Raw genomic sequence first — 16,578 nt, forward strand, 5'->3', positions numbered from 1 at the left:
GTGTGAGCAATATATCATTTAGTGACAACTTTTTGTAAACTTTTTTTTTTTTTCTTGTGTCATTATTCAATCACTTGGGACAAAAAAAAATATTCAATGGGCTCAACATGCCCCTCAGCAATTTCCTTGGGGTGTCTACTTTCCAAAATGGGGTCATTTGGGGGGGGGGGTTTGTACTGCCCTGCCATTTTAGCACCTCAAGAAATGAGATAGGCAGTCGTAAATTAAAAGCTGTGTAAATTCCAGAAAATGTACTCTATAGTTTGTAGACGCTATAACTTTTGCGCAAACCAATAAATATACGCTTATTGACATTTTTTTTACTAAAGACATGTGGCTGAATAAATTTTGCCCTACATGTATGACTAAAATTGAGTTTATTCAATTTTTCTTATAACAAAAAGTAGAAAATATCTTTTTTTCTCAAAATTTTTCGGTCTTTTTCCATTTATATCGCAAAAAATAAAAATCGCAGAGACAATCAAATACCATCAAAAGAAAGCTGTATTTGTGGGAAGAAAAGGACTCAAATTTCGTTTGGGTACAACATTGCATGACCGCGCAATTACCAGTTAAAGCAGTGCAGTGTGAAATTGTAAAAAGACCTCTGGTCCTTAGGCTGAAAATTGGTCCAGGGCTGAAGTGGTTAAAAATAATTACATAAGACAACTTATCAAATCAATTTTCAAAACAAAAACGTATTATTTTAACCAATGATACACGATGTATTCCTGCCTGTTTTTTTATAAACAACTAAGAATATTACAATAACAATTCCCCTCAACAACCCTCTGCTCCAAAGCCCTGGATCCCATGTGGGACTTATAGAACTGAGAAGAGAGGGAGAGAGAGAGAGAGAAAAGAAAAAAAAAAGGGGATCCCAAATTAAATAAATAAGTATAAATATGTCGCCCCTGTCGACAGGGGAACCAGTGCCAAATCACTTACTAACTAATCTATTCCTCTAGTTCCTCTCCAATCAACCTTTTCCCTTCATCTGATTGTAAATGGAGCCCAAACTTGCAATAAACATTCCCTTTCCTCCAAAGACATAGGGATCAATTTTTCCATGATCCCGATTCTTCTTACTTTATTTAACCAATTAGAGATTCGAGGTGTCCCTGTCTCTTTCCAACATATGGCGATGCAGCTTTTGGCTGCATTCACCAAATGGCATAGCATTGAGTTCTTGCATCTCTCTAATGGAATTTGTGAGCATTGTAATAAGTAAAAAGCTGGGTCTTCCAGGATCTGGTATTCAGTAAATAATTGAGAGATTCTCTGAACTTCTTGCCAAAACTGTCTAATTACTGGACAAAACCAGAAAATACGAGCTATAGTGCCTCTCTCCTTACACCCCCTCCAGCACCTATCCAACATTTCTGAAGAGAATTTATTCATTTGAGAAGGGGTGTAATACCAACGCGTTAGTACTTTATAATTGAATTCCTGTATCTTAGTACATCTAGATGACTTAAAAGTTAAATGTATTATTTTCTGCCGTTGGACTGGTGTAAAAGTTTGTTCAAGGTCCCTCTCCCACTTATCTAAGCTCAATATACAAAAATCCTCAGAAGGTGATGTTAACAACGCATATATATATACTAGGGATGAGCTTCGAGTTCGAGTCGAACTCATGTTCAACTCGAACATTGCCTGTTCGCCTGTTCAGAAAACAGTGAACAATTTGGGCTGTTCGCAGCAAATTCGAAAAGCCGGAACACCCTATACAAGTCTATGGGAGAAATCTAATGTGCTAATTTTAAAGGGTAATATGCAGGTTACTATCCTAAAAAGTGTTTGGCGACCCGGGTCCTGCCCCAGGGGACATGGATCAATGCAAAAAAAAGTTTTAAAAACGGCCGTTTTTTCAGGAGCAGTGATTTTAATAATGATTAAAGTGAAACAATAAAAGTGTAATATTCCTTTAAATTTCGTAGCTGGGGGGTATCTATAGTATGCCTGTGAAGGGGCGCATGTTTCTGGTGCTTAAAACTGTCCCTGCACAAAGTGTCATTTGTGCAGGACAAAAAGTCTTTTAAAATCACTTGCGGCTATATTGTCGGGTCCCGTAATACAGAGAACACTCAATGAGTGTTCTCTGTATTAGCCGACAATTCATTCATTCATTGATAAAAAAAAAGCGTGGGGGTTCCCCTAAATTCAATTACCAGGCCCTTCAGGTCTGACATGGATATTAAGGGGAACCCCTTGTCAAATTTAAAAAAAAAATTGACGTGGGGGTCCCCCTAAATATCCATACCAGACCCTTCAGGTCTGATATGGATATTAAGGGGAACCCCGCATCAAATTAAAAATTTTTTTTACGTGGGGGTCCCCCTAAAAATCCATATCAGACCCTTTATCCGAGCACGCAACCTGGCAGGCCGCAGGAAAAGAGGGGGGGACGAGAGAGCGGCCCACCCTCCCTCCTGAACCGTACCAGGCCACATACCCTCAACATTGGGAGGATGCTTTGGGGGTCTCTGACCCCTCAAAGCACCTTGTCCCCATGTTGATGAGGACAGGGGCCTCATCCTCACAACCCTGGCCGGTGGTTGTGAGGGTCTGCGGGCGGGGGGCTTATCAGAATCTGGAAGCCCAGATCCCCCCCCCCATGTTTGAAATGGTAAGGGGGTACAAAAGTACCCCTACCATTTCACAAAGAAAGTGTAAAAATGGTTAAATAAGACAAACACACTTTTGAAAAATTCCTTTATTAAAAATAAAAAAAATAAAAAAAAGATTCCAGCGGTGCTAATCCACTCTTGCTATCCAGCGACGAATCTCCGGGGTCCAGCGATGGATGATCATATTCAGCGACGGGGGATCTCTCAGTCCAGCGCTGTCCATACATCCGTCTTCTGTCTCCACTACGGAGACACTGCGGAGATCCCAGCGCTGACGTTTCTTATATTAGGAGGGTGGGGCCACCCGTCACCTGACCCCGCCCCCTCTGACGCTGGTGAAGGGAGCCAGGGGTTCCCCAGTGACGTATGGGTGACCCCGCCCCCTCTGATGTAACGGAAACTTGCGTTACATCAGAGGGGGCGGGGTCACCCACACGTCACTGCGGAACCACTGGCTTCCCTCTCCAGCGTCAGAGGGGCGGGGTCAGGTGACGGGTGGCCCCGCCCTCCTAATATAAGAAACGTCAGCGCTGGGATCCCCGCAGTGTCTCCGTTTAGTCCCATAGACTTTAATAGGGTTCTAAAGTTCACACGAAGTTTAGGTCTGTTCGCAGGTTCTGGTGCGAACCGAACAGGGGGGTGTTCGGCTCATCCCTAATATATACACCCGGGTAAATATCCAAGGCAGTTTATCCTAAAAATGCTTCATTACAGAGACAGAGACAAAATATTATCACTGGCTCGTATTAAGGGCACCATCGAAGTCAATGGGTCTAGAATTTCTTTTTTTCCGGACTATTCTGCTGAGGTTCAAAAGCAAAGGGCTCAATTTAAAGATGTTAAAAGGCGACTTTGTGATATTCAAGTTCAATATTCCATGCTTTATCCTGCCAAATTAAGGATTATAGCTAGAGGAGAAACTTTTTTTTTTGATAATTCTAAGGCAGCGGCATCTTGGCTTGACAAAAATGAGCAACATATTTCATCGCTTGTTGACAGCACTGATGTTGTGCAAGGAAACTGAACTTTTTATGAATAAATTCAAAGGATAATGATTAAAAATATGATGAAAAACTAAAAATTAAAAATTTGTTAAAAATGCGATAGAAGGTGAAGAAATGCGACTGGGATTTGGAAAAGAACTTTTCTCTGTACTATATGGGGAAGGGGACAGTGACAAAAATGTTTTGTTTTCTAACCTTTAATCTCTTTTTTTTTTTTCTCTCTTCCTTGTCCCCAACCCTGCCCCTTCCTTTCCTTGTCCTTTCCTTGCGCCCACCTAAAACATTTTTTTTTCTTTTTCTCTTCCTTCCCTTATCCCTCCCCTTTTATATGTATATATATGTGTGTATGTATATATATATATATATATATATATATATGTGTGTATATGTGTATGTATGTGTATATATATGTATGTGTATATTTTTTTTTAGGCAGGAGCCCCTGCTTTTGCTTTTGTACTTGCAATAGTACAAGAACTCCTCCTCATTAGGGCTCAAGCCTGGATGGATTTTTTTCTTCTCCCCTGTATACACCTTCCTGCGGGAAACAATGTTTTTTTTTTTTCTTTTTTTTATTTATTTTTTTTTATTTCTTTTTTGTTTTTTGTGTGTGTATGGGTGTATGTGTGTGTGTATGGGCGACAATTTACATGTTACTGCTTGATGCTGTTGTATTATTTTGTTTATGTCTATTACAGTACGATACGCTTAAGAGATCAACTGAATGTTGGGCTGGTCAGGTCTGTAACTCTTCAAATGGAGGAAGACCGTATAATGACTTACTGTTGTATGGTTTACCGTATTTTGGGGATCATGTGGACAATATGGGCACCATGTCATGTGTGTGTGTATATATAATTATTAATGGATAATAAGATCAGAATATGGTCATGGAATATTAGAGGGATTAAGAACCCTATTAAAAAGCGTGCTATGTTCAATAAACTGGTCCAGCATGACCCGTTGATTGTTTGCTTGCAGGAAACACATTTAACTAAAGATACTGTTAGCTTATTACAGAATAAAAAGTACACCACTCAATACCATTCAGTATATTCAGCTTACGCAAGAGGAACAAGTATATTAATTTCCTCAAAGGTCCAGTTTTCCTGCAAGCAAGCAAGGATAGATCCACAGGGTAGGTTTGTTTTGCTGGTATGTACACTGTTTTCTACGCAATGTATTTTGGGGTCTATTTATATCCCTCCTCCATATAACAGTGAAGTAATGCGACAGATAGGGATGATATTGGCTGATAATCCAGGGACCCCCATGTTTATTATGGGGGATTTCAATAATGTATGTAATCCCAGCATGGACAGATATCCAGCAGGCCCTAATGTGAATACTACATTCTACAATTATATTCAGGAGCTTGGACTGTATGACATATGGCGGCTTAGGAATCCATCTTCTAAAGAATATTCTTGTTGCTCTGGTACTTTTCAGACCCTATCAAGGTTAGATATGTTCTTGGGAACAGGCTCAGCTATTGTTTGGGTTTCTGATGTTTATTATTTAACGAGAGATTTATCAGATCATTCACCGTTAGTAGTAACAGTAGATAAAATAAAGCTTAAAATTAGGTCTAACTGGAGAGTTCCTTCTTTCTGGTTTAAAGTTCCCCATCAGGGGGATGAAATGAGGTTGGCCTTAGTTGAATTTTTTCAAATTAATAATAACTCAACATCACCTCAGGTAGTATGGGACACCATGAAGGCATTTTTGAGAGGATTATTGGTTAAGGCCATAAGCGTCTACAAAAAAGCATGTAGAGAACGGGAATCGCTGTTAGCAGCAGAGGCGCAGCAGAAAGAAGTTCAGTATATTCAGAGTCCTACTACCTCTAATCGTAGGGTGTGGAAGGATGCACAATTATTATATAAACAAACTTCTATGAAAAAGGCTGCGCGGTCTGACTTTTTGTCTAGATGTCGCAGATTTGAAGAAGGGGAAAAATCAGGCAGAATGCTATCAGTAATAGCTAAATCCCAAGAAGATTGTAAAATTATTTCTGCTATTCGTACAGTGGAGGGAGATATTACTTATGACCAGAAGGAAATAATGCGATCCTTTGTTCATTTTTATAGTAATTTATATCAAAATAAAGTTAATTGTTCCGAGACAAGACTTAGAGAATTTTTAGAACCTTTAAAACTCCCCTCTCTTTCTGAAAATGATAAACAAGAACTGGGTGCTCCTCTGACATTGGAGGAATTGATTAAGGCAGTGGAAGAAAGTCCAAATGATAAAGCCCCGGGTATTGATGGGTTACCCTCAGAAGTATATAAACAATATGGTGAGGTTTTGCTTCCAGAATTATTGAAGGTCCTTAACCAGGCTTTGGAATCATTCAGGCTTCCTGAATCTATGAGGGATGCTTGTATTATTGTATTAGCAAAGCCGGGAAAGGACCCTTTGGCTCCGGAATCCTACCACCCGATATCATTGTTGAACTCGGACGCTAAGATTTTAGCCAGGGTCCTGGCTAAAAGACTAAGTAGACATATGCAGGGATTGATTCATCGTGACCAATGTGGCTTTATCCCAACAAGGTCTACAGCTATTAATATAAGGAGGCTTTATTTGAATATGCAAATACCAACTGATAATATTGGGACAAGGGCGATTTTGTCACTCGACGCTGCGAAAGCTTTCGACAGTGTCGAGTGGACATATCTGTGGGAGGTGTTGGGTTTGTTTGGCCTGGGGGACAAGTTTATAAGGTGGATCAGGATGCTGTATGCCACTCCGAGGGCATGTATGCAAATAAATGGCACGGTTTCAGAATTTTTCCCATTATACAGAGGAACAAGACAGGGGTGTCCCCTGTCTCCTTTACTATTCGCACTGGCCCTTGAACCACTGGCCGAGGCCGTCCGACAGGCAGAATCTATTTGCGGATTTATTAGAGGAACGAGGATTGAAAAAATCTCCTTGTATGCTGATGATGCATTACTGTTTCTTGGGGATACAAAAGGTCCTTTAAGCTCCTTAATGTCACTAATAAAACAATTTGGATCGTTTTCTGGTTACATTATTAATTGGGATAAATCCGTACTACTTCCCTTAGACAATCCTAGTCTGTCCAGGTTAAAAGAGGCCCCTCAAGTTAAAATAGTGTCCTCATTTAAATACTTGGGAATAATTATAAACTCTAGAATAGAAAACTATTTAATGGATAACTTGTCACCTATTCTTAACAAATTTCAACTTAAGAGCATGGCGTGGACCAAATTGCCATTATCGGTGGTAGGCCGTGCAAATCTCATAAAAATGATCTGGACCCCTCAATTGTTATATATACTCCATAATTCACCGATATGGATAACTTTAAAATGGTTAAAAAAAACAGAATCAATATTTCGTAGGCTATTGTGGAAAGGAAAAACCCCGAGAATTAAGTTATCAATTCTCCAGAGGGCAAGGGATTGGGGTGGATTAGCGGTACCACAGCCAAGACTCTACTTCATAGCCTCCCAGCTTCAGCATTTTGCAGGCTGGGGGGAAAGTAATTGGGAAGACCCCCATACAGGTTTTACTGTTAAATAACAGTTTTCGATATAATCTTGTGGCTCAGTTGGAATCCGGAGCCCTGGGTAACACCGGTAGGGGTCTAACAACGACACTTATGAATAGAGTCTGGAAGGAAATGAAGAGTATAATGAAATTTGAAGGAGTCTCAAAATACTCCCCGCTTTGGGGGAATAGGCAATACAAAGAATTATATAAATTGGAGGGATTTGAAAGCTGGCACTCTAAGGGGCTCCAATACATAGAACAGATGTTTACACATAATGTTCTGCGCTCCTTTCAGGACCTGCAAGAATCCTTTCAACTGCCTTCTAGTCACTTCTATAAATATTTACAATTACGGCATGCGATTCAAACTCAGTTTAGAAGGGAAAAGATAGTGATAAAACCTACCCCACTTATAACATCATTAGCAACGGGGGAGGAAAAAAAGGGCTTGATCTCGTCTTTATATGGTCAATTGATGAGACTATATCAGGATAAAGTTGTCAGCCCGGGTAGAACAGGCTGGGAGAGAGACATAGGGGACATCTCAGATGAAAACTGGCAAATTATTTTGAGAAGGGTACCCCTAGTATCATTATCACCGGCTCATTGCCTGACGCAACTATTTATAATATATAGGGTATATAGAACACCAGTTAAATTATTTAAGTGGGGCAGACGCGATTCTCCAGAGTGTCCTAGATGTCAAAAGTCTCCAGCGGATTTAATACACATGATGTGGAATTGTCCAAAAGTGGCTAGATATTGGCGAGAGGTGGTTAATACAATCAATGCTATATGTAATACGCATATCGACAGGACCCCTATGACATGTCTACTGGGATATTTGGACGAGGAAGGTTTCTTTCCCAGGGAGGTGATGATATTAGTTACCAGACTATTGTTTATTGCACGTAAGTTAATTGCTCTAAGGTGGATATCTTCGAATGCACCTTTACTTGAGGACTGGCGTCTTCAGGTAAATGAAAACATCTTGAAAGAACAACAAATTGGTTGCAATAGGGGAGAATCCAATAACTGGATTAAAATATGGAAACGATGGATATCGGATCCACGGGTAGCTCCACCCTCATTGGTAATGGGGGAGTCTGTATTGAGTGGTTAGTATCGTTTTTCTTTTTCTGTTTGAGTGGGACAGTAAAAGCAGTATTCAAAGGAAGATGTGGGTATAAACATTCTCCTCCTTTGTTAGCTTGTGATATATAACTCACTATGGAAACTACGCTATGGATTTTTCGCCCGGAGAGTGCGTGTGTTTTTTATATTTTTTTATTTATTTATTTATTTATTTTTGTTTTTTTGTGTTTATGTCTGTGTGTATGTTTGTAAATACTTGTGTCTAAAGGATGGTTAGGTAGTATATATGATAGTGGCAAGTAAGAATAAGAGAAAAATATAAAAAGTTGTTTTGCACGGATCAATTGAAATAAATAGGAAAACGAGAATATGATGTATTAGCGGTATAAGGAAACAAAACTGTAAAATATATACTGATATTGTAACTTGGTCTGTTATGACTTGTAATATGTCAAATAAAGAAATAAACAATAAAAAAAAAAAAAAAAAAAAAAGAGAATATATACATATGATCTAATATGTTATCTAGTTAGAATATACTACTATGGTATTTAAAGAATACATTTACACTGTACATTTTATTGTAGCAGTTAGCTTTTCCAGTAGTTGCATTTGTTTCCCACCTGCATTCCAGGAAGTAGTTTGAAATGAAATGAGTGTAAAAATAGAGCTATTTACAGAATCATCAAAATACTAAACACCTCCATATATCTTACACATGGTGCTGGGTTAACCAGAGCCAAAATGAGCCAGTAACCAAATGATACATTTGGGATAACCCATAATGCAAGGAAAAGGCATTAAAAGGCAAATGGAGCTGCAATAAGCTATTCTAGATGCATCAGAAGTACTAAAGTGCTTTGTTTTATGTTAATACAAAATTAAATTTCGTCATATGGGAACAATGAAATCTGTTGTCGCTTTTATATTTATTTTTCTTATCAATTATATTACGTTAATTATGCAGCCACTTACTTAGCTGATATCACCGGCTCAAAACATCAGTCAGCGGTGAACAGTTAAGAGTTGATTTTAGGGTTAACACCGTAAAAAGTGGTATGTTAATATCAAACAATTAATGAGGCGCTAATGAGCTCCCTGGGTGGCTGAAGCCACAGTCACAATGGAATCAGCAGACTTTTTATTATAGAACAGTCAGTGTACACACATTGCACTCAGCCAAGTCTTTTAATACAAAATTATTTTTTTCTACATGTCATATTCTCGTTTTCAAGAGCATAATCAAAGATAAACAACTAATATATGCCTTGCGGTTGTTCTATTTCTTATTGCTCAGAAACCACAATAAAAATAAAACAATCCTGTTGTAATAACTAGTCTTTATATCATCAAGTATAAAAAATGACTTTAGTAAACAGAGAGCTTTTTGTGTCTTTATCAAGTAGATAACAATAGTTGTGGATTCTTATAAGGATTTTAGCGATGGATAGTGTTAGATATGATAGGGGGGGTTCCCATTGTTTTCTGCCTTGGAGACACAACCAGGAGTGAAAATAAATCTCCCTAATTAGGACACAGACACCAAAAAAGTTCTAATCCTTTGCCATATCCAAAATTCAGGTAAAAAAAAAAAATAGTTTAGCTCTGTTTATAGTAGAGCAGTGGACAATTTTTGGCTTTGGTTTCTATAGTCTTTATGGTTACCATCTTTTGTAGCTGGGCCCCAGTTCAAACATAGATCCATAATACTTATCTAAAACTCCTGGTTGATCCTTTTCAGAAGTTGTAATAAAATGAGATATAGTACATCCACTTAATGACCAACAAAGTACCTGTGCGCCGCTGGACTTTCAGTGGCTATACTGGGCTGCAGCTGCTAGCCACTCAACTGCTATTATAAGCAGCGGGAGGGGAAATCCCCCCTCCCGCCACCTTCTGCAACTTGTTTGGGCTCTCCTGCCCCACCAGGAGACCTAGCAACCAACCGGCGTGTCCGCTGGCCTCTTTTGAGCTGTCTTTCAAGACTGTATAACCTCAGGAGGAGATGGTCCCATAGAGGGTTATGTGGATCAACTGTTCAGGTGCCCATGGAGGGAAAAAAAGATACAGGCTGGTAAGAAGTAAACATTGGAATGGGCAGCAGCTGCAAGATCCTGTTAAGCTGCTGTTCTTTATACTAGCGTTTAGAAGAGTGTTTAGATGTTAAAATGAAACAGCTTGTGTATTTAGGGTCAGATATTAAAGATTAATAGCTAATATTATATGACTGATTTTCTTTGAGTCTCGTTAACACATTGGTGTGCGCAGCCTATTGCATTAGTGTGTGCACCCCAGAGTGCAAACACACATGTGTGTAAATTGTTAGAGCAGTGGATGGCGTCAGTAGAGCAGAGATTGGTGTTAGTAGGGTAGTTTTTTATCTTTATTTTTATTTTTATTTTTTACAACTGTGTTTTTTAAGTTTTATTTTTTTGCAATATTATTTTTTTATTTGTTTACAATGTTTTTAGGAGCCTTGTTGGGGGGCATTGGTGAAATATCAAGGGTCTAAATAGATCCTTGATGTCTCCCATTTGAGACAGAGAAAGTGACTGAGGACAGATTCCCCAGTCCCTTTCTCAGCAGCCTCAGCTGCACTGGACAGTGAATAAATGGGAAGTGCTCTGTGCTGAGCAGCTTCCCGTTCATTCACAAACTGATGCTTAGTAAACATTCATTCACAAACATTCCCGCTCATTCACAAACTGAAGCACAGTTTACTATTCTTCAGTTAAGAATGAACACATGAGAGATTAGTACTCACATTCCAAAAACAAAGGGACCGGTAAATGAATTATTTACTGGCCCCTGCTCCTGCTCTCCATCCTGAAAAATCCCCTGCCGCAGCCAGTGGGAGAGGAGAGGAGGGAAGCTGGCAGCACTGCAGGGGGGAGACAGGGGTGCCAGGAAGCAGGAGGAATTGCAGGGGGAATCGGCACCCCATGGGGTGATTAGGGAGTGCTACATAATCATTTTATCTACATGATATTTCTTTGGTATTGGAATGAGAGATATTTTATGATAATGGATCCATGGGGGGGGGGGGGGGTAATGACTTACCAGACACTGCCTTCATCTTCATTTATAGCCTATGTTACAGGTAAGGTAGATGCTATTTGGTTGGTAAAGACAATATCATCAGCTGGATTTAATTTTAATGTTGTATAATGCTATAGAAATGGTCATATTTATTAATGATAACATGCTAGTAAAATATCAATCTGAACACAAATACATTGTATACATGCCAAACGATTAAAAAAAAAAGTAATTTTAAACTGTGCAGGCCAACTGCCTGAAAATAGTTACATATTAAAAATACCTTGTTGGAAATATTAGACAGCAGCTGCAATTTACTATAAGCATTGTGTGGGTTTTTTTTGTTTATAGTTCACACATATTTTTGAATGAACAATAAACAGGATCAATATTTTATATTTTCCATTGTCAATGCTATCTAATATTAATGTTAACTGTGTGTAAGTTTGTGCATGCATTATTATAGTGTAGTTGTTGTACTTAGTTATCCTAATTTCTATATTTTGCTGTCACAGATATTGTCAGTTCATCATGGCTGCCTCCAAGGATTCAAATATACCCAGAATTGTGTCCCCAAGACAACATCTCATCCATGCTAAAATACAAACATTGTGTAAAGAGGGAAAAGAACTCATGGGAAAAGATGATATCAACAAATCTCTAAAATTATTTAAGAAAGCCTTTATTCTTTCATCCAACTTGTCCAATGAAGACATTCGAAAAAAATGTTTGTTCAATCTCGGGGCTGCATACATATGCGTTGGGAAACCAAAAAAAGCCCTAAAATGTTTAATGAAATCTAGAAACCATGACAAGGATGAAGAAGATGGTGATCTGTTTTTTAACATAGCGGCGGCTTATGATAAGATGCAAGAGTATGATAAAGCTGTGAAGTTTTATGAAAAAGCCATCAATCAATACAGTTCTGAAGAAATTAACAGCATTGCAGATGCTCTAATCAAACTAGGGTACTGTTTTGCATCTGTTGAAGAGCTTTCCTCTGCGGCTCATTCTTTCAAACTTGCAGGACATTCATATCTAAAAAATGAAAGGATGGAAGATGCTGCAATGGCCATGAGAGAAGCCAGTAAATACATGATAAACAGCCAAGCATTCTCTAAGACAGACGTTCTCCAGACTCTAAATATGTGTGTTCAGTCATTTAAAGGAATTTCTGATAAACAGACCCTGGGTAAGTGTCATCCTTCTAATTATTAATTATTATTAATTATAAATTCTGTTAATTAATTATTATTCTGCCATGGGCTGTACATAAAAAGGCTTCTGAAAGATTATCTTCACAAAAGCAATCGGTAGAGATAGGCCGGTCATACAAAGTTCGAATCTAGGCCGGTTCAACAGGAACCAGCCAAGATTTGAACCGTTAATGGGCAAGCTGAATGTACTAAGTTGATTAATCTGCTGATCGGACTGCTTCCCCCTGCCAGAAGAAGACAATTGCTGATTCCCCTGTTAGCACTGTCTATGTTGATTGGGGAACCAATGGTTGCAGGAACGAATTTGCACCATGTATGCTCATTCAACAGGCATGTCCATATTGCCAACAGTTTATGCAGGGCTTTACAATGTAGAGGGGGACAGCACAATTACAGTACAGTTTAATACAGAAGGGACAGGAGGGCCCAGCTCGTAGAGCTTACATTCTAGAGGGAGGGGGTGGTGGTACAAAAGCTAATAGCTGTGGGGGATGATTTGATGGGGGTGGCTCGGGTACAGTTCTTAGGTGGGTATAGGATAGGCTTCCCTGAATAAATGAGTTTTCAGGGATTTCCTAAAGGTGGACAGGTTAGGGGCTGATTGGACATACTGGGGCAGGGAGTTCCAGAGGATGGAAGAGGCTCTGGAGAAGTCCTGAAGGCTAGCATAAGAGGAAGTAACAAGGGAGCTAGAAAGCAGGGGGGCCTGAGAGGAGGGGACAATTTGGGCGATATCTGCAGATGAGGTGGGTGACGATGCTGTGCATGACCTTGTATGTTGTGGTTAGTATTTTGAATTTTATACAGTGGGGTAGGGGAAGCCAGTGAAGGGATTGGCAGAGAAGATTGATGCAGAGAAGGCAAGAAAATGTGTACCAGTTTGCTCTAGCAGGAGTTAAAAAGTTTATAACTACTTTGTGGTGGCTTATTGTAGTTGCTATTTACCAACTTTGTAATGGTTTGCAGCACAACGTTTCCAAGCTCAGCAAAAAGATTTTTTTTCTGGAATTTGACTTTTTCTTCTGCACAAAACTGAACAGTAATGCCGCGTACACATGACCAGTTTTTCCATCAGAATAAACTCTGACAGTCTTTCCGACGGAGTCCCGACGGAGTTCCGCTGAAACAGACTTGCCTACACATGATCACACCAAAGTCCGTTCCTTTAGAGCACGATGATGTACGATGGGACTAGAAAAAGGAAGTTCAATAGCCAGTAGCCAATAGCTGCCCTTGCGTCATTTTTGGTCCGTCGGAATAGCATACAGACGAACGGCTTTCCCGATAGGAATTGATTCTGTCGGAAAGATTTAAAACATGTTCTATTTCTAGGTCCATTGGAATGTTTGAAAAAAAAAAGTCAGATGAAGCCCACACACAATCGGAATATCCATGAAATGATTCCGTCTGACTTTTTCTGCCGGAAAGTCCAACAGTGTGTACACGGCATAACTGATTTATTTATTCTGGTACAATTGACTCACATGTGCCCAGGATTGTACCAACTGCAAAGTCCCATATGTATATTTTACGTATGTATACAGCATTAACATACTAGCCAAACATTTCCCATATATGCATATAATATACATAGTACAACAATTACAGCATGATATGTTTAAATGTGCTCTTACGGACGTGTCCACATAATTTCCGGTATATACAAATTCTAAGAGCGTTGATAAATATGTGAAGTAGAAACAGTTCTATTGTTCATAAAGTCAGCCAGCTCTTCCCATTTGCTATCTCTTTTACTTCACAGAAAAGGGAGAAAGTGATTGATAACTAGGGACAGAGCCTTTTCTTACATCCTCTGGTCTATATAAGGACTAATGAGAGAGAGCTGAGCAGAGACCTTAAACGTTCCACTCCAATGATTATAAACAGTAAATAAAAAAAAAAAAGAAGGACAAACTCTTACAACTTCCTAAACCACAAGGAAGGCTTCTTTCCCAGAATCAAAGCTCCACATTTTTTTTGAAAGTGAACATACCAATTTGTGTTTTTTGTTCTTTTTTAATTAAAACTTTCAACTCCCTTTTGCTGTCTATCTATTTCTGAAAGAGCCAGCAACTCTGGGCTATACCCAAATTGCAAATGGAGATTAATCTTACTACTGCAAGGGTACTTTTATCTATGGAGAAGAAGTAGCTTTCTAATAAATCTGTTCTATAGGGTTATATACTATATATTTTACATTTAATGATTATATTATTCTTAATCTACCTTTCCTGAAGGTGAATAAATTAATTTCAGTAAGAACTTTCCACATAAACAAGGTCATCTGAGCTCTTTATTTTAATTGTATTTTAGGTGTAGTTGACTTTCTCTAAATTCTTTCTGATTCCTAAGAATCCTTTTTGGAAAAGGGATCTGATGCTACAACTGAGCAACGTATTTCAGATAAAGCCACATAAGCGATTTGTAACATTACGGCATCCGTGCCTCTTTTATACAAGAAAATATATATTTTACGCACGAAAAATAAATATAAACTCTTGGGCAGTATTTCCAAATAGGTTATCTGGCAACTTTGGTATATGAATAAACTACAATAAAAACCTGGTTTAGCCTCTTTATCTCATGTTTCTAACAAAAAATCTTGAAAAAAATATAAGCATATATTCAAACCTCAACACTCCACTCTGCACATTACACAAACTTAATTAAATATAACCAATTAAAAATCATTGGCAAAAACAATTTTAAAATAGCCGACATTAATACATGGAGGTTTCCTGTTCCTAAATGCCCCTTTCCACTGGGTCCTACTCATAGCTGGTATTTCTTTGGACATGGACACTACCTTCACCTATTACATCACCACAAGAGGGGTTTCTCTAAAAGGGGAGTTAATATTTGTGTACAATATCCCCCTTACCATGCCATAATGACAACAGAGCCATCTACTGGTCGTCAAGCTAGCTGCACCTGCAAACAAGTAGACACAGCCAACATGAGTTTGACAGTATTGCTATGAATGGAGGAGTAGTGCAGCAATGTCATCACCCCACTACAGGAAGCAGCATGAGTGTATGTTAAGTGTGTATATATATATATATATATATATATATATATATATATATATATATATATATATATATATATATATATATATATATATATATATATGCTTTTAATAGAATGCCATTTATATGTATAGTAAACAGACTTTATGTGAACGATGGGCCCTGCATTGACACTGATATGGTGAGCATACTTTGATTCTAGTCAAAGTTCTGCCCTGATACACATGAACATGCTTTTATTCTTTCTGCCTTCTGTTTTTAGGTACACTTTATAACCATGTTGGCCTTCATTATGCTGAATTGAAATGTTTTAGTGAAGCTGAAAAGTGCTTTACAGAAAGTCTGAATCTGTGTAGCGGAAAACAATTTTCTATAAGAAAAATGGCTGTATTACTGCAGAACCTGGGAGCTGTTGACAATGCTCTTTACCAATATGAAAAATCTCTCCGGAGTCATGCAGAAGCAGCAGATATGTATGGTAAGGTATCATATTCATTACGTATATTAATTAGAGCAGTCTTCCAGATCAATCGATATTTCCATTAAATAGCTCTTTCCTTTTACTTGAGTAACTGGACGATAAACAATGTTTTATATTATGGTTTTAAAGTGATGTACTACCAGTAAAAATGGAATTGTGTGTTCTGAAATAAATACATTTGAGCTGGCTGAAACCATCTAACCTCCAGATACAAATTGAAATGATTGTGGATTTCTATACCTAATCTGTCGTCATTTCAAAAATAAATAAAATAGAATTATTTTTTCAGTTTTTTTTCTTTTATACAGTAGCTATTTGCATATAAACTATATTCAATTCTTTGGCAGCCATTGGCTTGAAAAACTAAACAGAAAATCCTATTCTAATGTATTTGTACAAGGGCTGCTCATCATTCACTTGGGAAAACTCAAACTCTCAAAGGATACTCTTTAGTTTGATTCAACTTATACTGAAAGCAATCAAAAGTCACCTTTTGATTTCAAAATAATGAAGGAATATTCATCTCTGACACAAAAAGACAAAACTATACAAACAGCAAGC

At 38.3% G+C, this 16,578-nt stretch overlaps 1 protein-coding gene across 1 annotated transcript in view; it reads left to right on the top strand.

Annotated features, from left to right (window-relative positions):
• The window catches only part of LOC143964479 (uncharacterized), a 231,965-nt gene that overhangs the window by 17,918 nt on the left and 197,469 nt on the right, over window positions 1–16,578 (top strand). The window contains exons 2-3 of the mRNA XM_077474254.1: window positions 11,806–12,482; window positions 15,799–16,014. Coding sequence (XP_077330380.1) covers window positions 11,822–12,482; window positions 15,799–16,014 — 877 coding nt within the window. The 5' untranslated portion in view covers window positions 11,806–11,821. The remainder of the gene's footprint in view (window positions 1–11,805; window positions 12,483–15,798; window positions 16,015–16,578) is intronic.

This window comes from Lithobates pipiens, unplaced genomic scaffold, assembly GCF_037356315.1.
Source record: "Lithobates pipiens isolate NorthernLeopardFrog02 unplaced genomic scaffold, aLitPip1_a1.2 Scaffold_8, whole genome shotgun sequence".
Lineage (NCBI taxonomy): Eukaryota > Metazoa > Chordata > Amphibia > Anura > Ranidae > Lithobates > Lithobates pipiens.